Here is a 15,258-nt window from a genome sequence, read left to right as displayed (position 1 = left end):
GAACAAACTTCTCAAGCTGTGTCATGTTGTTATACACTGATTAGCCATAACATTAAAACCACTCACTGTCCATTTTATCAGCTCCACTTACCATATAGAAACACTTTGTAGTTCTACAATTACTGACTGTAGTCCATCTGTTTCTCTGCATGCTTTTAACCTGCTTTCACCCTGTTCTTCAATGGTCAGGACCCCCACAGGACCACCACAGAGCAGGTATTATTTGGGTGGTGGATCATTCTCAGCACTGCAGTGACACTGACATGGTGGTGGTGTGTTAGTGTGTGTTGTGCTGGTATGAGTGGATCAGACACAGCAGCGCTGATGGAGTTTTTAAACACCTCACTGTCACTGCTGGACTGAGAATAGTCCACCAACCAAATATATCCAGCCAACAGCGCCCTGTGGGCAGCGTCCTGTGACCGACTCAAACAGCAGCAATAGATGAGCGATCGTCTCTGACTTTACATCTACAAGACAGTGACAGTGAGTGGACATGGTAAACTCCAGCAGCGCTGCTGTGTCTGATCCACTCACACCAGCACAACACACACTAACACACCACCACCATGTCAGTGTCACTGCAGTGCTGAGAATGATCCACCACCTAAATAATACCTGCTCTGTGGTGGTCCTGGAGAGTCCTGACCATTGAAGAACAGCATGAAAGGGGGCTAACAAATCATGCAGAGAAACATCTGGACTATGTATGTAGTATGTAGAGAAACAGATGGACTACAGTCAGTAATTGTAGAACTACAAAGTGCTTCTATATGATAGGTGGAGCTGATAAAATGGACAGTGAGTGTAAAAACAAGGAGGTGGTTTAAATGTTATGGCTGATCAGTGTACAATTGATTTATTAGTAATTCTTATGGCCAAAACACATTAATTCAATAATTAGAAAAGGTGTCCCAATAATTTTGTCAATAAAGTGCATTTTAATATAATACAAAGTGGCAGCATTTTACATAATCATGGACATTTAGTTTACATTCCAAGCCTTCAGGTCAACCTTATCCATTAAATCATCTTTATCTATATTATATATGATGCATTTAAAAAAATGTGTCCACAATGTACATTTTAATATATTTTCTAAACACTTTAAAACAATTAAATGTAGCTATAAACAAACACTATCTCCGGCTGAAGAACTGTGTGAGGACTTTTTTCCTCTGCTTAACTCTTGAGTCTTCACTGGTTTCACACATGCCGGTCAGGGCGAAGGGCTTCGTTTTGGGCTCTGTCTGATAAAACGGGCACCGCTTAAGGTGCTCGGACATGGACCGAGTGTCATCGATACACCAACTGCCCACTCTACTGAACAGACTGCTGAACTCCCAGACCTATCAGAGAAGAAGAACATGATTACATATGTGAGATGTGATTTTACAGATCTTTTATTTAGCAGGTACAGAAATAATAGAAAAAGCAGATAAAAAGAGCTTTATTTAACATGATTATACTCAGATGGATTGCCAATTAACATGATGTGTCTGTTATAAAGACTTTATTTATAACTGTTTTATAAAGATCTTTTTTTTATTATATTCAACACCACACCGTTAACACCATTAACACCCTGTACTAAACACTGGACCTGTTATTTATGATTATTTATTATCATTTATTATCATGAGCACCTGCACTTTACATAAAACTGTCTACCACACACATATCTGCACAATTATATACCCATTAACACTCTATGTATAGTTATTTATTTTATATATCTATATTATTATTATTATTATTACTATGTATACCTAGTACTCCCATTCTTATAATTATTATTATTATTATGTGTATATTACTATATTACTGTGTATATAGACCTAATACCATATTTGTAAACAGGTATAGTCTATCTATCTGTCTGTCTGTCTGTCTGTCTGTCTGTCTGTATGTCTGTCTGTCTGTCTGTCTTTCGGTCGGTCTGTCTGTCTGTCTGTCTGTCTGTTGATCGGTCTGTCTGTCTGTCTCTATCTATCTATCTATCTATCTATCTATCTGTCTGTCTATCTGTCATTCTATCTATCTATCTGTGTCATTCGATCTATCTGTCTATCTGTCTGTCTGTCTATCTGTCTGTCTGTCTATCTGTCTATTTATCTGTTTATCCATCTGTCTATCTATCTTAGGAGTCCAAATTGCATGTGCATCAGTCCTAAATGGACTATGGACGCCATAATTCTTGAACGGCCCAATATTACAGCCTCAAAAATAACCAGAAACAAGCACCCCTACCACCCAGCTCAAACAAAAAACAAAGAAGAGTCTCCAGTCAGAAACCTGTATACTGAAGGCCAAAGTGTGGAGCACTAATCAGTAATAAAATTTTATAAAAACAAAAAGGCTAGCACAGCTCCATAGAAGATCCTTGATATAATCATATTATTATGGTTTTCCGTTATTTTGTCCAGCCTCTGTATGTACCACAGCATTCATCACGTCACTTACTATGGATGACTTCCATTTGGCTCCCCCGTGTGAGTACTGCTTCTTCCTCCATTTAAACCCAACCATTCCTCTCTCGTGAAGGAACGTTGCACTAACATCTCGGAACAGTTTAGACACCAGGGCTAGCTGGGAGAGCGAGAAGCTGTCCAGGTACCTGGCAATATGGCAGAGCACCTCAAATGGAAGATTACTCAAAGAATCTTCATATCCGACTTGGGTTTTCTGACCACTGATTATTTGAGAATCACTTATAGAAGACATGAAGACTTCAGGTCTGAGGGTGAAGATGCTCAGGTCCTGGTTGTACGATACCGTGGCTCTGTGTGTGGACGGCTGGAGACGTCGGTGAGTGAAGGTGCAGCCCAGGTAAGCCAGCGGACACCTCTGCTCAAACCATCCGTTCAAACAGGACTGGATATCTGAGTGTACGTTCTTAAAATGAGACCCAAACTCGTCTCTCCTGAAGAAATGTCCACACATGAAGGTGAACGCCGAGCTGGACTTGTTGTGCCTTAGAGTTGCGCTTTCCGTATCGAGCTGGAGATAAAGTTTTAACTCTTTTTGTAGGGTTATATCAGTCAGGGTGGCGTCATACTGAAACGGGGCTGTTAGGAAGTTGTACGTCTGAGTCGCGATGTCGACATAAAGTCCGTCGGTTCCTACGGTCTCGCTGATCTTGTGTCCTCTGACCTCCAGCTCAGCGGCGCATAGCAAGGTCGCAAACATCTCATCCATCTTCAGGACGTCCTCCACGGACACACCCAGGTCGGAGGTATCCACGCTCTTGTTCTCGGTCTTTACTCTGACTGCAGGATCTTTCATTTGGATGCGTTTGTACCTATAACTTGTGGGAACGTTAAAAGAATGAAGCGTCTGAACCGGTATGGGTTCAAGGTTTCCGTAAACAAAGTCTTTATCTCTGGGAGTGCACGCTTCGATCTGTCCGAAGGTGAGGAGCATGCGTCCGTGGTGAACCACGTACATGTTGTACTCTCTTAGATTCACTTCCTGACCAAGTCTTTCCAAGACGCCTTCCTGCCAAGGAGCAAGTCCAGTTTGAGAGATGTTTGGTTTAAAAGCAACTTCTCTACTTTCAACTTTGGGTTCCACTGCCTCCTTATTGACTCCTTGCTCAGAGGTAGCTAAGCTAGTAGAAACTTTAGATGCTTCCTTTTTGTCTGTCTTGTTTTTTGATTCTTCCTTCTCAGCCTGCCTGCAGCCCCCCATCTCCTTGCTGAACATCTTCTCAAATAGATCATACTTCTCTTTATTGACTGTTAGATCCTTGGGATCACCTTTAGGGGGATCGTTTACTGAGACCTTACTTATTGTGCAGTTATCAAGTTCTCCATTAACAACCGATTCACCCCCGGCTGCCTCTTCTATCTCTTCCTCTTGTGGAATAGGTTCCTCTGGTTCCTGCATCAACTGAGGAAAAAAGCTCCTCATGTTCAACCTGCTACACAACAGCTTTTGATCCCTGAGAGACATGGACAGGTCTAGAGCTTGATTCTCATTAGTGTCCATTATAAGATTTTCAATCAGAGGCGACTTTATGTCCTCGACGGGCCAGCGGAGCCACTCCATCGAGCAGAACACCATGCTAGCAGGACACACCTCCAGATGTTTGGCCAGCCTCGAGCGACACATGGTGACAGGGCAGCCGTAGTTGGCGTTAAGGCAGGGAACTTTCTCATTAGGACACAGCAGAATGTGTTCATCCTCTTTGCACATGTGAAACGAGGCGCCGCAGAGCAGTCGGCATTTGATGATAATGCACGACACGGAGATTTCTACAGGAGCTTTGCAGAACTTCCAGTGGCAGGTCTCACAGTGCCGGTGCAGCTTCGATGCTGCAGATCTTCTATATCTGCTCTAGAATGGTAAAAAAAAATGATTCAGTACAATTCTTTACAGCGGTACACTGGAATAAAATTGGGTGTGCTTTAAATCTTTACAATGGAGTCACTTGGGCAGAAAATATATTATTATCAATATATAAAATGTTAATTAAGCCAGAGAATATACATCATTTAAATATTAAAACATTTAACTATGTCTCTGATTTCCTCTTTACGATAATAAATCAGCTCTTAGCTACCTTTATTACATGTGAAATGATACAGAAACATTTTTTTATCAAACATACAAATATCTATCAAAAAGTAAACAGAGTAAACAGACCATGAGTTGTTTGGTGACAAATGATTTCCAGCCGTTCCTGTAAACAGAACAAAGTTTTTAAATACTACAGACAGCATAACCAGTACATAAAAAATACATTACATTTGTATGGGCGAGTATTTAATGGCAGTGCTGGAATTGTGATTCCTGTTTGAATTGTAATTCTCCTGTGACTGAATTATTAAAACATACTCGTCCACAAAACATAAAACACAGAACAAATTAAAATTCATCAGTTTATTGTGTTTTTTTTTTTTTTTAATATGTTGAATTTAAAAGTTGGAATTAAAAAGTAATTAAAAGTAAGTAATTGTAAGTTGGAATTAAAAGTAAAAAATAAGATGATACGACATTCTACATCACAGGACTAATAAGCTAAACTGCTGTGGGTTTGGTTTTTGTTTAACCTAGATAGATAGATAGACAGACAGACAGACAGACAGACAGACAGACAGACAGACAGACAGACAGATATATAGATAGATAGACAGACAGACATACAAACAGACAGATAGATAGACAGACAGACAAATAGATATATGGATAGATAGACAGACAGACAGATAGATAGATACTTTATTGATCCCGTTTTTAAACGTTTTTAAAAACCCACAATATAAATAAAACAATGTTTAAATGAGTAAAAAATGTTTTTGAATGAAGAAGTAAAATGTAATCATTCATTTACAGAACACTTGCAGAAATCACTGATATCAAGACTGCCATGACACACGTTCCTTACAAGTGTTTACAGAATTTTAAATGCAGTAAAAGGAAAATATACAAAAATAAACAATATACAGTAACCTACATTGTGAATTCACAAAATGTCATGAATTATGGCATTTTTATATAAATCTGACAGATATAAAAGGTTAGATTACCTTGAAGATAAGTCAAGCAACTCAAAGCTCTGTGTCTTCCAAGTGCAGGACTGTAAGTCAAGTTAAAAATAGCTGTTTAACACAGTGTTCCCAGATACATGACTGCTAAATGTCACCAAATGCCATGGCATATGAAATTAAGGTCAAACGATCAAATAAAGATTTTCCATGTGCTGCAAATGTAGCATTTCTGTAATTTATTTGTTTGTAAAGGAAAAACTAAATATAGTAGCGCAGAACATTAGAGGAGAACGTTCTCTAAGCTGTCCACTAGATGGCAGCACATCCTCAATTTAATGCGCATCGCATTAAAACACTATTACTCACTCACCTGGAAATATAGTGGTGCTTGAAAGTTTGTGAACCCTTTAGAATTCTATATTTCTGCATAAATATGACCTAAAACATCATCAGATTTTTACACAAGTCCTAAAAGTAGATAAAGTATTGTACAAAATATTGTACTTGGTCATTTATTTATTGAGGAAAATGATCCAATATTACATATTTGTGAGTGGCAAAAGTATGTGAACCTTTGCTTTCAGTATCTGGTGTGACCCCCCTTTGCAGCAATAACTGCAACTAAACGTTTCCGATAACTGTTGATCAGTCCTGCACACCGGCTTGGAGGAATTTTAGTCCATTCCTCTGGGATGTTGGTGGGTTTCCTCACATTAACTGCTCGCTTCAGGTCCTTCCACAACATTTCGATTGGATTAAGGTCAGGACTTTGACTTGGCCATTCCAAAACATTAACTTTATTCTTCTTTAACCATTCTTTGTAGAACGACTTGTGTGCTTAGGGTCGTTGTCTTGCTGCATGACCCACCTTCTCTTGAGATTCAGTTCATGGACAGATGTCCTGACATTTTCCTTAAGAATTCTCTGATATAATTCAGAATTTATTGTTCCATCAATGATGGCAAGCCGTCCTGGCCCAGATGCAGCAAAACAGGCCCAAACCATGATACTACCACCACCATGTTTCACAGATGGGATAAGGTTCTTATGCTGGAATGCAGTGTTTTCCTTTCTCCAAACATAACGCTTTTCATTTAAACCAGAAAGTTCTATTTTGGTCTCATCCGTCCACAAAACATTCTTCCAATAGCCTTCTGGCTTGTCCACATGATCTGTAGCAAACTGCAGATGAGCAGCAATGTTCTTTTTGGAGAGCAGTGGCTTTCTCCTTGCAACCCTGCCATGCACACCATTGTTGTTCAGTGTTCTCCTGATGGTGGACTCATGAACATTAACATTAGCCAATGTGAGAAAGGCCTTCAGTTGCTTAGAAGTTACCCTGGCGTCCTTTGTGACCTCGCCGACTATTACACGCCTTGCTCTTGGAGTGATCTTTGTTGGTCGACCACTCCTGGCGAGGGTAACAATGGTCTTGAATTTCCTCCATTTGTACACAATCTGTATGACTGTGGATTGGTGGAGTCCAAACTCTTTAGAGATGGTTTTGTAACCTTTTCCAGCCTGATGAGCATCAACAACTCTTTTTCTGAGGTCCTCAGAAATCTCTTTTGTTCATGCCCATGATACACTACCACAAATATGTGTTGTGAAGAGCAGACTTTAATGGATCCCTGTTCTTTAAATAAAACAGGGTGCCCACTCACACCTGATTGTCATCCCATTGATTGAAAACACCTGACTCTAATTTCACCTTCAAATTAACTGCGAATCCTAGAGGTTCACATACTTTTGCCACTCACAAATATGTAATATTGGATCATTTTCCTCAATAAATAAATGACCAAGTACAATATTTTTGTCTCATTTGTTTAACTGGGTTCTCTTTATCTACTTTTATGACTTGTGTGAAAATCTGATGATGTTTTAGGTCATATTTATGCAGAAATATAGAAAATTCTAAGGGGTACACAAACTTTCAAGCACCACTGTATATATATATATATATATATATATATATATATATATATATGTATTATGTATGTATTATGTATGTATTATGTATATAAGTTTGCTGGAGTGGTGTCACTCAGTGGAAATGCATTGTCTGATGTAATAAATTATTCTCTAGCAATATGCGGTGTGATGGATGTGATGTTTGGAAGACGTCTGGACCTGAAACTATAAAGTTTACTGGGCTTAGATGGTGTTTCTAAAGTAATGACCATATAGAATAAATGTATATTAATGTATGTAAAGCATACAGTACATAACCTTGTCCCATCCGACCTTGTAGAAGGAGCAGGCCAGTAGGAGTCCCTGCTGCTCCCACCGCTATCTACTCCACCGTTATATGTCCTACCCGCTTTCTGACAAATCACGCTTTCATTTCCAGGATTGGGTAGAACCTACAAGCATAAACGATCATCCAATCGCGGCACTGTACTGAATAACGATAGCCAATCATAATAGAGGAGGCGGGACTGTTCAGAAAACAGGTATGAGAAAAATAGTCTCCTAGTGATGGAGTTGGAAACAACATGCCGGAAGCAGAGAATCGAGATAGAAAGTTTTAGGAGTTGCAAAAGTACCAGTGAGACGTAAAAAGGAGAAATCAGGACTGGAAATACATTAGCAGGAGCAGAACACTAAACAGGACGCGTGAAAGTGAATAAAAGCGGTTTGCGGGTTAAATTAAACTCTGAATGAGTGTATTGGTGGAGGTACAATGGGATTACCAGCACTGGAATTCAGCGACTCTGTGGTGGACAGTCCAGACTTCAGAGATCGACTCAAATATCATGAAATCGAGCTGGATCGTACCAATAAATTCATCAAAGAGCTTATAAAGGATGGAAACATGCTCATCAGTGCTCTTAAAAGTAAGTTTGTATTGATTGCCTATAATTAATTGAGCAGATCTGATTGTGTGTATCTCTTGTTTTCAGATCTTTATCACCAGTCTATTAATTAAATGTTCTGATTATTCTATATAAATACAAAAATAAATGTAGCAGTTTAATACAAATGTTAATGTTATATTTAATTCATTGATCTGATCTGATTGTGTGTATCTCCTGTTTTCAGATCTTTATCATCAGTCTATAAATTAAATGTATTGATTCTTCTATATAACAGTAGTCTAATATTATATTTAATTAATTCTCTCATTATTATTCATTTTCACAGTTTATACACTTGTACAAATGCATTTTCCATGCATTTATATTACCTGATATTTATTTAGGTGTTACTTCTGATGAAAACTGTATATAAGATAGGATAAGATTCCTTTATTGATCACAGTGAGGGGAAATTCTAGTGTTACAGCAGCTCCAGTACAGTGTAAGTACAGTAGAATAAAATACAAATAAAGTAAATTGACTATTAAATGCAATTACTGTTATACAGCAGTACGACAAATACAGCTACAACGGTACCTTGAAATTTAACATCGATTGGTTATGGGAGTGGCGTTGAGTTTTAAGGTATTTTTTCCCATAAGAATGTTTGGAAAACCTGTTAAAGCGTTCCATGGTCCCATGGTACTGCATATAATTAAGGCTAATGTAAAATAATGGGGTTGTTTTTGACACTTATACACTGAAAATAACACAAATCTAATATAAAAACACTGAAATACAATTTAAAAACAGAAAGAAATTAATATTAAAAATCTGCTCTTCACTGTAACCTCTTTTCTTATGCTTCTTAATTAGTGGAGGGAACCTATGAGCGGTAATAATTAAGAGAAGTTTAGTGCTCCTGTGTTGTTCTTTTAATACATTTTAACAATAAGCTCTCGGAAAAGCTGATTCATGTTAGCATCACCTCTGTTACAGTTAACCCAATAACAATCAGCCCTGTTACCATTGACAATGTTACCCATGTATTAATGAAGGTGCAGTTGTCTGTTAAAAGAAATGTCAAAATGAATGAATGGCACTCTCACATTAAGAACTTAAAACTGCATCTTTAAAAAAAAAAAAAAAAAAATTAAACATATTGTTGATTGGCGCCCAGGTGACGCAGCGGGATATTCCGCTTGCTTGCTTGTAGTTTCTGAGTTTTCCGGTTGGCTGGGCGCCATCTAGAGGGCATAATTGGCAGTGCCTGCAGCAGATACTAATTGGCCACCGTATCTGCAGGGTGGGGACCGGACTATGTGTGTGCAATCGGGTATCCCTCAGCAGCGGAAGACAAAAATTGAGTGCGCTAAATCGGGAGGAAAATGGGGAGACAATGCATTAAAAAAAAAAAAGAAAATAAAAAAAAAACATGTTGTTGATCATTAACAATGACTGATTTTTTCATGTCCGGGTTTTTTCAACTATACAGCCGTGTGTAAAGTGTAGAATAAGCATCATAAGTGGAATAAGGACAAACATAAGATGAAACATAAACTCACTATTATCAGCTCAGCATTCTGTAGGTTGGAGGTTAGGTTAAACGTCTACCCAGATTTATAAATAACTAAATGTACAACAAACAATTTCATAGGCCGCTCAGGTGGCGCAGCGGTAAAAAACACATGCTGGAACCAGAGCTGGGATCTCGAATACATCGTATCGAAACTCAGCTCTGCCTGCCGGCTGAGGCTGAGCGGCCTCATGAACAACGATTGGCCTGTTGTTCAGATGGGCGGGACTAAGCCGGATGGGGTCTCTCTCTCATGGACACGCTAAAAAAAGGGAGGAAAAGGGGAGAAAATGCATAAAGAAAATATATTTATTAAAAAAAAACTATTTCATAATACTCGCAGTTATGATAACTGATTTACAAGTAAACATTTTTAGTTATTCAGCGTCTGATAGGAGATCTATAAAATAATAAAATTGCTGTAAACATAAGTGGGATGATTGCTGATGCAGGCCTGAACACTGTTCCTATCAGCCCTGTTACTATGATATAAATTAGTAATAAATGTCTCTAATACACTAATAATGCCTTCACTAACTACATTTTTAAATCTGCAAAATAAATATTGTATTTTTATAGATTAAAGCTTTGAAATTAATTTTGAAAGTAACTTTTAACATAACTTATCATGAGGTAACAGGTTTCTTTCTCATCCTTTACTACACAACTTCAATATGTTAACGTCTTAAATAAGTGTGATCAGTTTGATCCTCACAGGCATTCAGAAATGCGACAATGACATGTAAAGACCGCTGGGGTCCAATAAGCGTAGCCCAAAAAATGTTTCAGCATCTTGCAGGTTATCACCAGGCAGCCGAGAGATTAGTCATTTCTGTGGATAGAGGCCAGGACATAGAGGTTGGCGGGGGAGGTCAACAATTTGGCAGTATACAGGTCTAGTGCAGACTTGTGTGCTGGGTTGGATTCCCATTATTGAGCAGCCACACAACCAGTGATCACCATACAGGACCAACTGGGTGGCACGGTGGCTCAGTGGGTAGCACTGTCACCTCACAGCAAGAAGGTCCTGGGTTCGATCCCCAGGTGGTGCAGTCCAGGTCCTTTCTTCTCATGTCTGTGTGGGTTTCCTCCGGGAGCTCCGGTTTCCTCCCACAGTCCAAAGATGTGCAAGAGGTGAACTGTAGATACAAAATTGTCCATGACTGTGTTTGACATTATTTTATAAGCATCACTTTATTTCTGCAACATTCACAAGTACTTTCCCTCAGGAGCATTAAGCAAATGGTTTAGTAAACCTACAATAAAGTATCACGGTATTAAGAAGACGACATACAGCTTAAAACAATCATGACCCGGTTACTACAGTTTATTTAACGTTCTTACGTTTAACAAAGTCAATCACGCCAATGTGCTCACTCACTCACTTACAATTTAGAGTCACAGTACATCAACTAGATTGTGTTTTGAAGGTGTGACAGAACTGAGTTACCCAAGGGAAGAACATACCAAATTTACAGACAGTAAATGATGTGAGGATCAAACCCTGGAGCTGTGTTCTACATATTGCACCACTACCACACAATCCCATGTTTCCTTTAAGTGGGTTCAGTGACAGTAGCATTAAAGAGACTAGACTGGTGCCGCTCAGGTGGCGCAGCGGTAAAAACACATGCTGGAACCAGAGCTGGTATCTCGAATACATCGTATTGAATCTAGTAGGTAGGCTAAGGCTGAGCGGCCACATGAACAACGATTGGCCTGTTGTTCATATGGGCGGGACTAAGCCGGATGGGGTCTCTCTCTCATGACTGGTGCAATTACGACCTCTGCTGGCTGATTGATGGCACTTGCACAGAGATGAGAAAAGAGTGCTCTCAGGGTGTGTCTCTCCGTACACAGTGCTGAGCTGCACTGCACTCATCAAAGTGTAGGTGATAAGATGCATACGTGTCGGAGGGGGCGTGGGTTAGCTTCAATGTCCTCAATCAGAGAAGGGTTTTGGCATTAGTGGAAAGGAAGCATGATGCAATCGGGCAATTGGACGCACTAAAAAGGGGAGAAAATGCATAAAACAAACAAAAAAAAAATATATATATATATACAGACTGGTAAATTCAAACCCTGCCAGCAGAACGCTCTTCCTACTGCTGATGTTCATGGGAAATGAGTCTGTTTGAGAGATAAAGAGTTTGATGCATCTACCATGAAGAGTTTTTCCCTCCGTTCGAGCTCTTTCTCACATGTTCTTCTTTCATTCTTTGCCAGTGTTGCCCTTTCTGGCGGCTCTGCCATGACAACATGGCTCTCGCTGAAACCCCTCCTTACCAAACCAAGTGAACGACTTCCCAGAAAGCTCTGCAGCACCTTTACTGGATTTTTGAGTCATGCTGGAATTTTTTATTAAAACTGGGATTAGAATCATTCTGAAATTTGATTCACGTCCCATGTAAATCATCGATGGGGTTTGATTCATATTGTGATTTGATTTTTGCTTTAAATGAGTTCATTGATTCATAATATAAATTTATATGTTCAAGAGCTGAATATATATTTATATATATATAGTATATATAGTATTTATATATGTATTCATCCTAGGCTTTAATTTGATTCATACTGAGATTTGTTTTGCACTTTAATTAAACTTGTTGATTCATTATGTAATTAGGACGGCATCTTACAGCAAGAAGGTCCTGGGTTCAATCCCCAGGTGGGGCGGTCCGGGTCCTTTCTGTGTGGAGTTTGCATGTTCTCCCTGTGCCTGCGTGGGTTTACTCCGGGTGCTCCGGTTTCCTCCCACAGTCCAAAGACGTGCAAGTGAGGTGAATTGGAGACACTAAATTGTCCATGACTGTGTTTGATATAAACTTGTGAACTGATGAATCTTGTGTAATGAGTAACTACCGTTCCTGTCATGAATGTAACCAAAGTGTAAAACATGACATTAAAATCCTAATAAACAAACAAACAAACAAACAAACAAACATTATGTTATTTTATACATTCAGGGGTTGAATTTATATTTAATTTATTTATTCATACTATGTTTTGATTCATTCTATGTTTCTATTTGTTATGGGGTTTTTATTTTTACTTGGATCTGAATCACTTTGAGAGTTGATTCACATTGGGAGTTGATTCATACTAATATTTCAATCTTAGTCATACTTTAGTTTAAAAACTCACGTGAGGAGAATATGCCAAACCCCATGCGAATTCCATAGGACCCATGTTGCTGTGCGTCACCTCTATGCCGCCCCTGTGTTGCCCTCTTATTACGAATTTCTTGAGTATTGTATTGTGCTGTTCCTCTGATGTGTATTTGATACGTCTGATATGCAGATTCAGTTCTGGCTTTATTATATAAGCAGATTTCACAGATAAACTCAAGTGCTGACAGTCACTTTTGTGTGTTCATGATACAGTTATGAAAATGGAAGTCGTCTAAACTTGGTAATTGATACCGAGTTGTTTTTTTTTTTTCTTTTTCTTGCAGATCTTTCTGCAGCTGTGCAGAAATTTTCACAGTCCCTTCAGGATTTCCAGTTTGAATGTATCGGTGATGCAGAAACAGATGATGAGATTAACATCGGTAAGTGACTAACCGAGTCTTCTGAGAATTCACCACCACCTCAACACAGCAGAGCGGACGTCAGCGTTCTAGACTTTAAATCCAGCAGAAATAAATAATCAGCTGGTGCTGGCAGTGACACACTTGTGATTATTAATCATGGTGAAATCACACACACTTTTAGGACTGACACTCACAGCTGGAAGTAAAATAAAATTCATGCATTATTCCTAGCCGGCAGATTTGCTTTGGTAGTTTATACTGGTGCTGTCAGACTAATCTTTTAGCTACCGGTTTAGCAAAGTCAGGCGTCTACTTGGGATGAGATGGAAAGGGTGGCGGAGGCCCTGTGATGGATTGGCATTTTGTCTGGTGTGTGTTACTGCATGGTGCCCAGTGAGTCCAGGGGAACAGTACCCACAGCAGCCAGGATAAAAACGCTTATCCAATTAGTGTCGGGGGTGGGTGCTGGAGCCAATCCCAGCTTTTCAATGGGTGCAAGGCACACAGTAACACCCTGAACCAGGGCAGACACATATGTACACACCCATTCACCTATAGGGCAATTCAGTGTCTCCAATTAACCTGACTCCACGCTCCCGGAGGAAACCCATGCAGACACGGGGAGAACATGCAAACTCTGCACGGCAAGGACCCAGACCGCCCCGCCCCGCCCCGCCTGGGGATCGAACACAGGACCTTCTTGCTATGAGGCGACAGTGCTACCCACCGAGCCAAAAAAACATGAAAGCGAAATGAACAATTAGTCTGGATATATACAGAGAGCATAGTGTGTTTCACCTATAGGAATCTCTGGTTGTGGTCAGCAGGGAATTAAATATGTCCAAATTGGGAGAAAAATGGGGGGTAGTAGGTTATTACACAGGAACATTTAATTCAATTTAATTAGGTAGCAGCAGCTATACCACCAGGGGGGTGCATTAAAGGGTTAATCCAGTACAAATGTTGTACACTTGGTCAGATTTCACTTCAGTTTTTAGCAAAGTATCTGTGCTGGAGGTTTTTGCCATGACTTCATTTCCATGTCCTCATTCCGAGCTGGGCACATGTCCTCAGTCACAACAACACAGCTACAAACATTGCGGCCCATTTCCACCACAGCTAGCACCACCACGCACCAGTCTCAGCCTCATTCAGCGCTAAACAATGATGCTCTTCATCACACAGAGAACAAGCGCTGCCTGCGTTTGATTATTCTGGAATCAAAAATGTCACGTTGTATAAAGTACAGAAATGTTTCGCTCTTAATGAGATGGTGGAATAAAAAAACCTAGCACATGTTCTTTATAGAGTACGGAGCCCCTTAGGGGTCACTAAGGAAAAAAATATATATGAAGACAAAATCCGTACCCTCGGTTTAGTAATCCGTACCCTCAGTTTAGTAAACCGTACGCACGGATTAGTAAACCGTACCCTCAGTTTAGTAAACCGTACCCTCAGTTTAGTAAACCGTACGCACGGATTAGTAAACCGTACCCTCAGTTTAGTAAACCGTACCCTCAGTTTAGTAAACCGTACCCTCGGTTTAGTAATCCGTACCCTCGGTTTAGTAAACCGTACCCTCGGTTTAGTAATCCGTACCCTCGGTTTAGTAAACCGTACGCACGGATTTGTAAACTGTACTCTTAGTTTAAAGTCCGTCCGCGGTCACGCTAACTGCGCTACAAGTTTTACTGTGCGCCTAAAACCTGTTTTACGGTAATACAGTTGCGAAGCATTGAAGAGGATAAAGCATCTTTTTGCAGCTTAATATATTAGATATAATAAACACACACACACACACACACACACACACATATATATATATATATATATATATATGTGTGTGTGTGTGTG

The 15,258-nt window shown here is 39.6% G+C and overlaps 2 protein-coding genes across 3 annotated transcripts in view; one reads left to right on the top strand and one right to left on the bottom strand.

Moving 5' to 3' along the window:
• Positions 1-940: 940 nt before the first annotated feature.
• On the bottom strand, positions 941-5,558 carry fbxo40.2 (F-box protein 40, tandem duplicate 2). The gene is made up of 4 exons (XM_063011718.1): positions 5,532-5,558; positions 4,648-4,684; positions 2,464-4,338; positions 941-1,349 (listed from the first exon to the last, which is right to left on the bottom strand). The coding sequence occupies exons 2-4, from the start codon at positions 4,648-4,650 to the stop codon at positions 1,140-1,142; spliced, it is 2,088 nt and encodes a 695-aa protein (XP_062867788.1). The 5' UTR covers positions 4,651-4,684; positions 5,532-5,558; the 3' UTR covers positions 941-1,139.
• Positions 5,559-8,000: 2,442 nt separating this feature from the next.
• arhgap42a (Rho GTPase activating protein 42a) overlaps positions 8,001-15,258 on the top strand; it is a 54,561-nt gene continuing 47,303 nt past the window's right edge. For both annotated transcript variants that reach the window (XM_063011175.1, XM_063011174.1), the window contains exons 1-2: positions 8,001-8,332; positions 13,327-13,422. In XM_063011175.1, the coding sequence (XP_062867245.1) occupies positions 8,179-8,332; positions 13,327-13,422 (250 nt within the window). In that variant the 5' untranslated portion in view covers positions 8,001-8,178. The remainder of the gene's footprint in view (positions 8,333-13,326; positions 13,423-15,258) is intronic.

The sequence above is a fragment of the Trichomycterus rosablanca genome, chromosome 16 (assembly GCF_030014385.1).
Source record: "Trichomycterus rosablanca isolate fTriRos1 chromosome 16, fTriRos1.hap1, whole genome shotgun sequence".
NCBI classification, from domain to species: domain Eukaryota; kingdom Metazoa; phylum Chordata; class Actinopteri; order Siluriformes; family Trichomycteridae; genus Trichomycterus; species Trichomycterus rosablanca.
The sequence above is the reverse complement of the archived record's forward strand: the minus strand, read 5'-3'. Positions and strand labels throughout refer to the sequence as shown.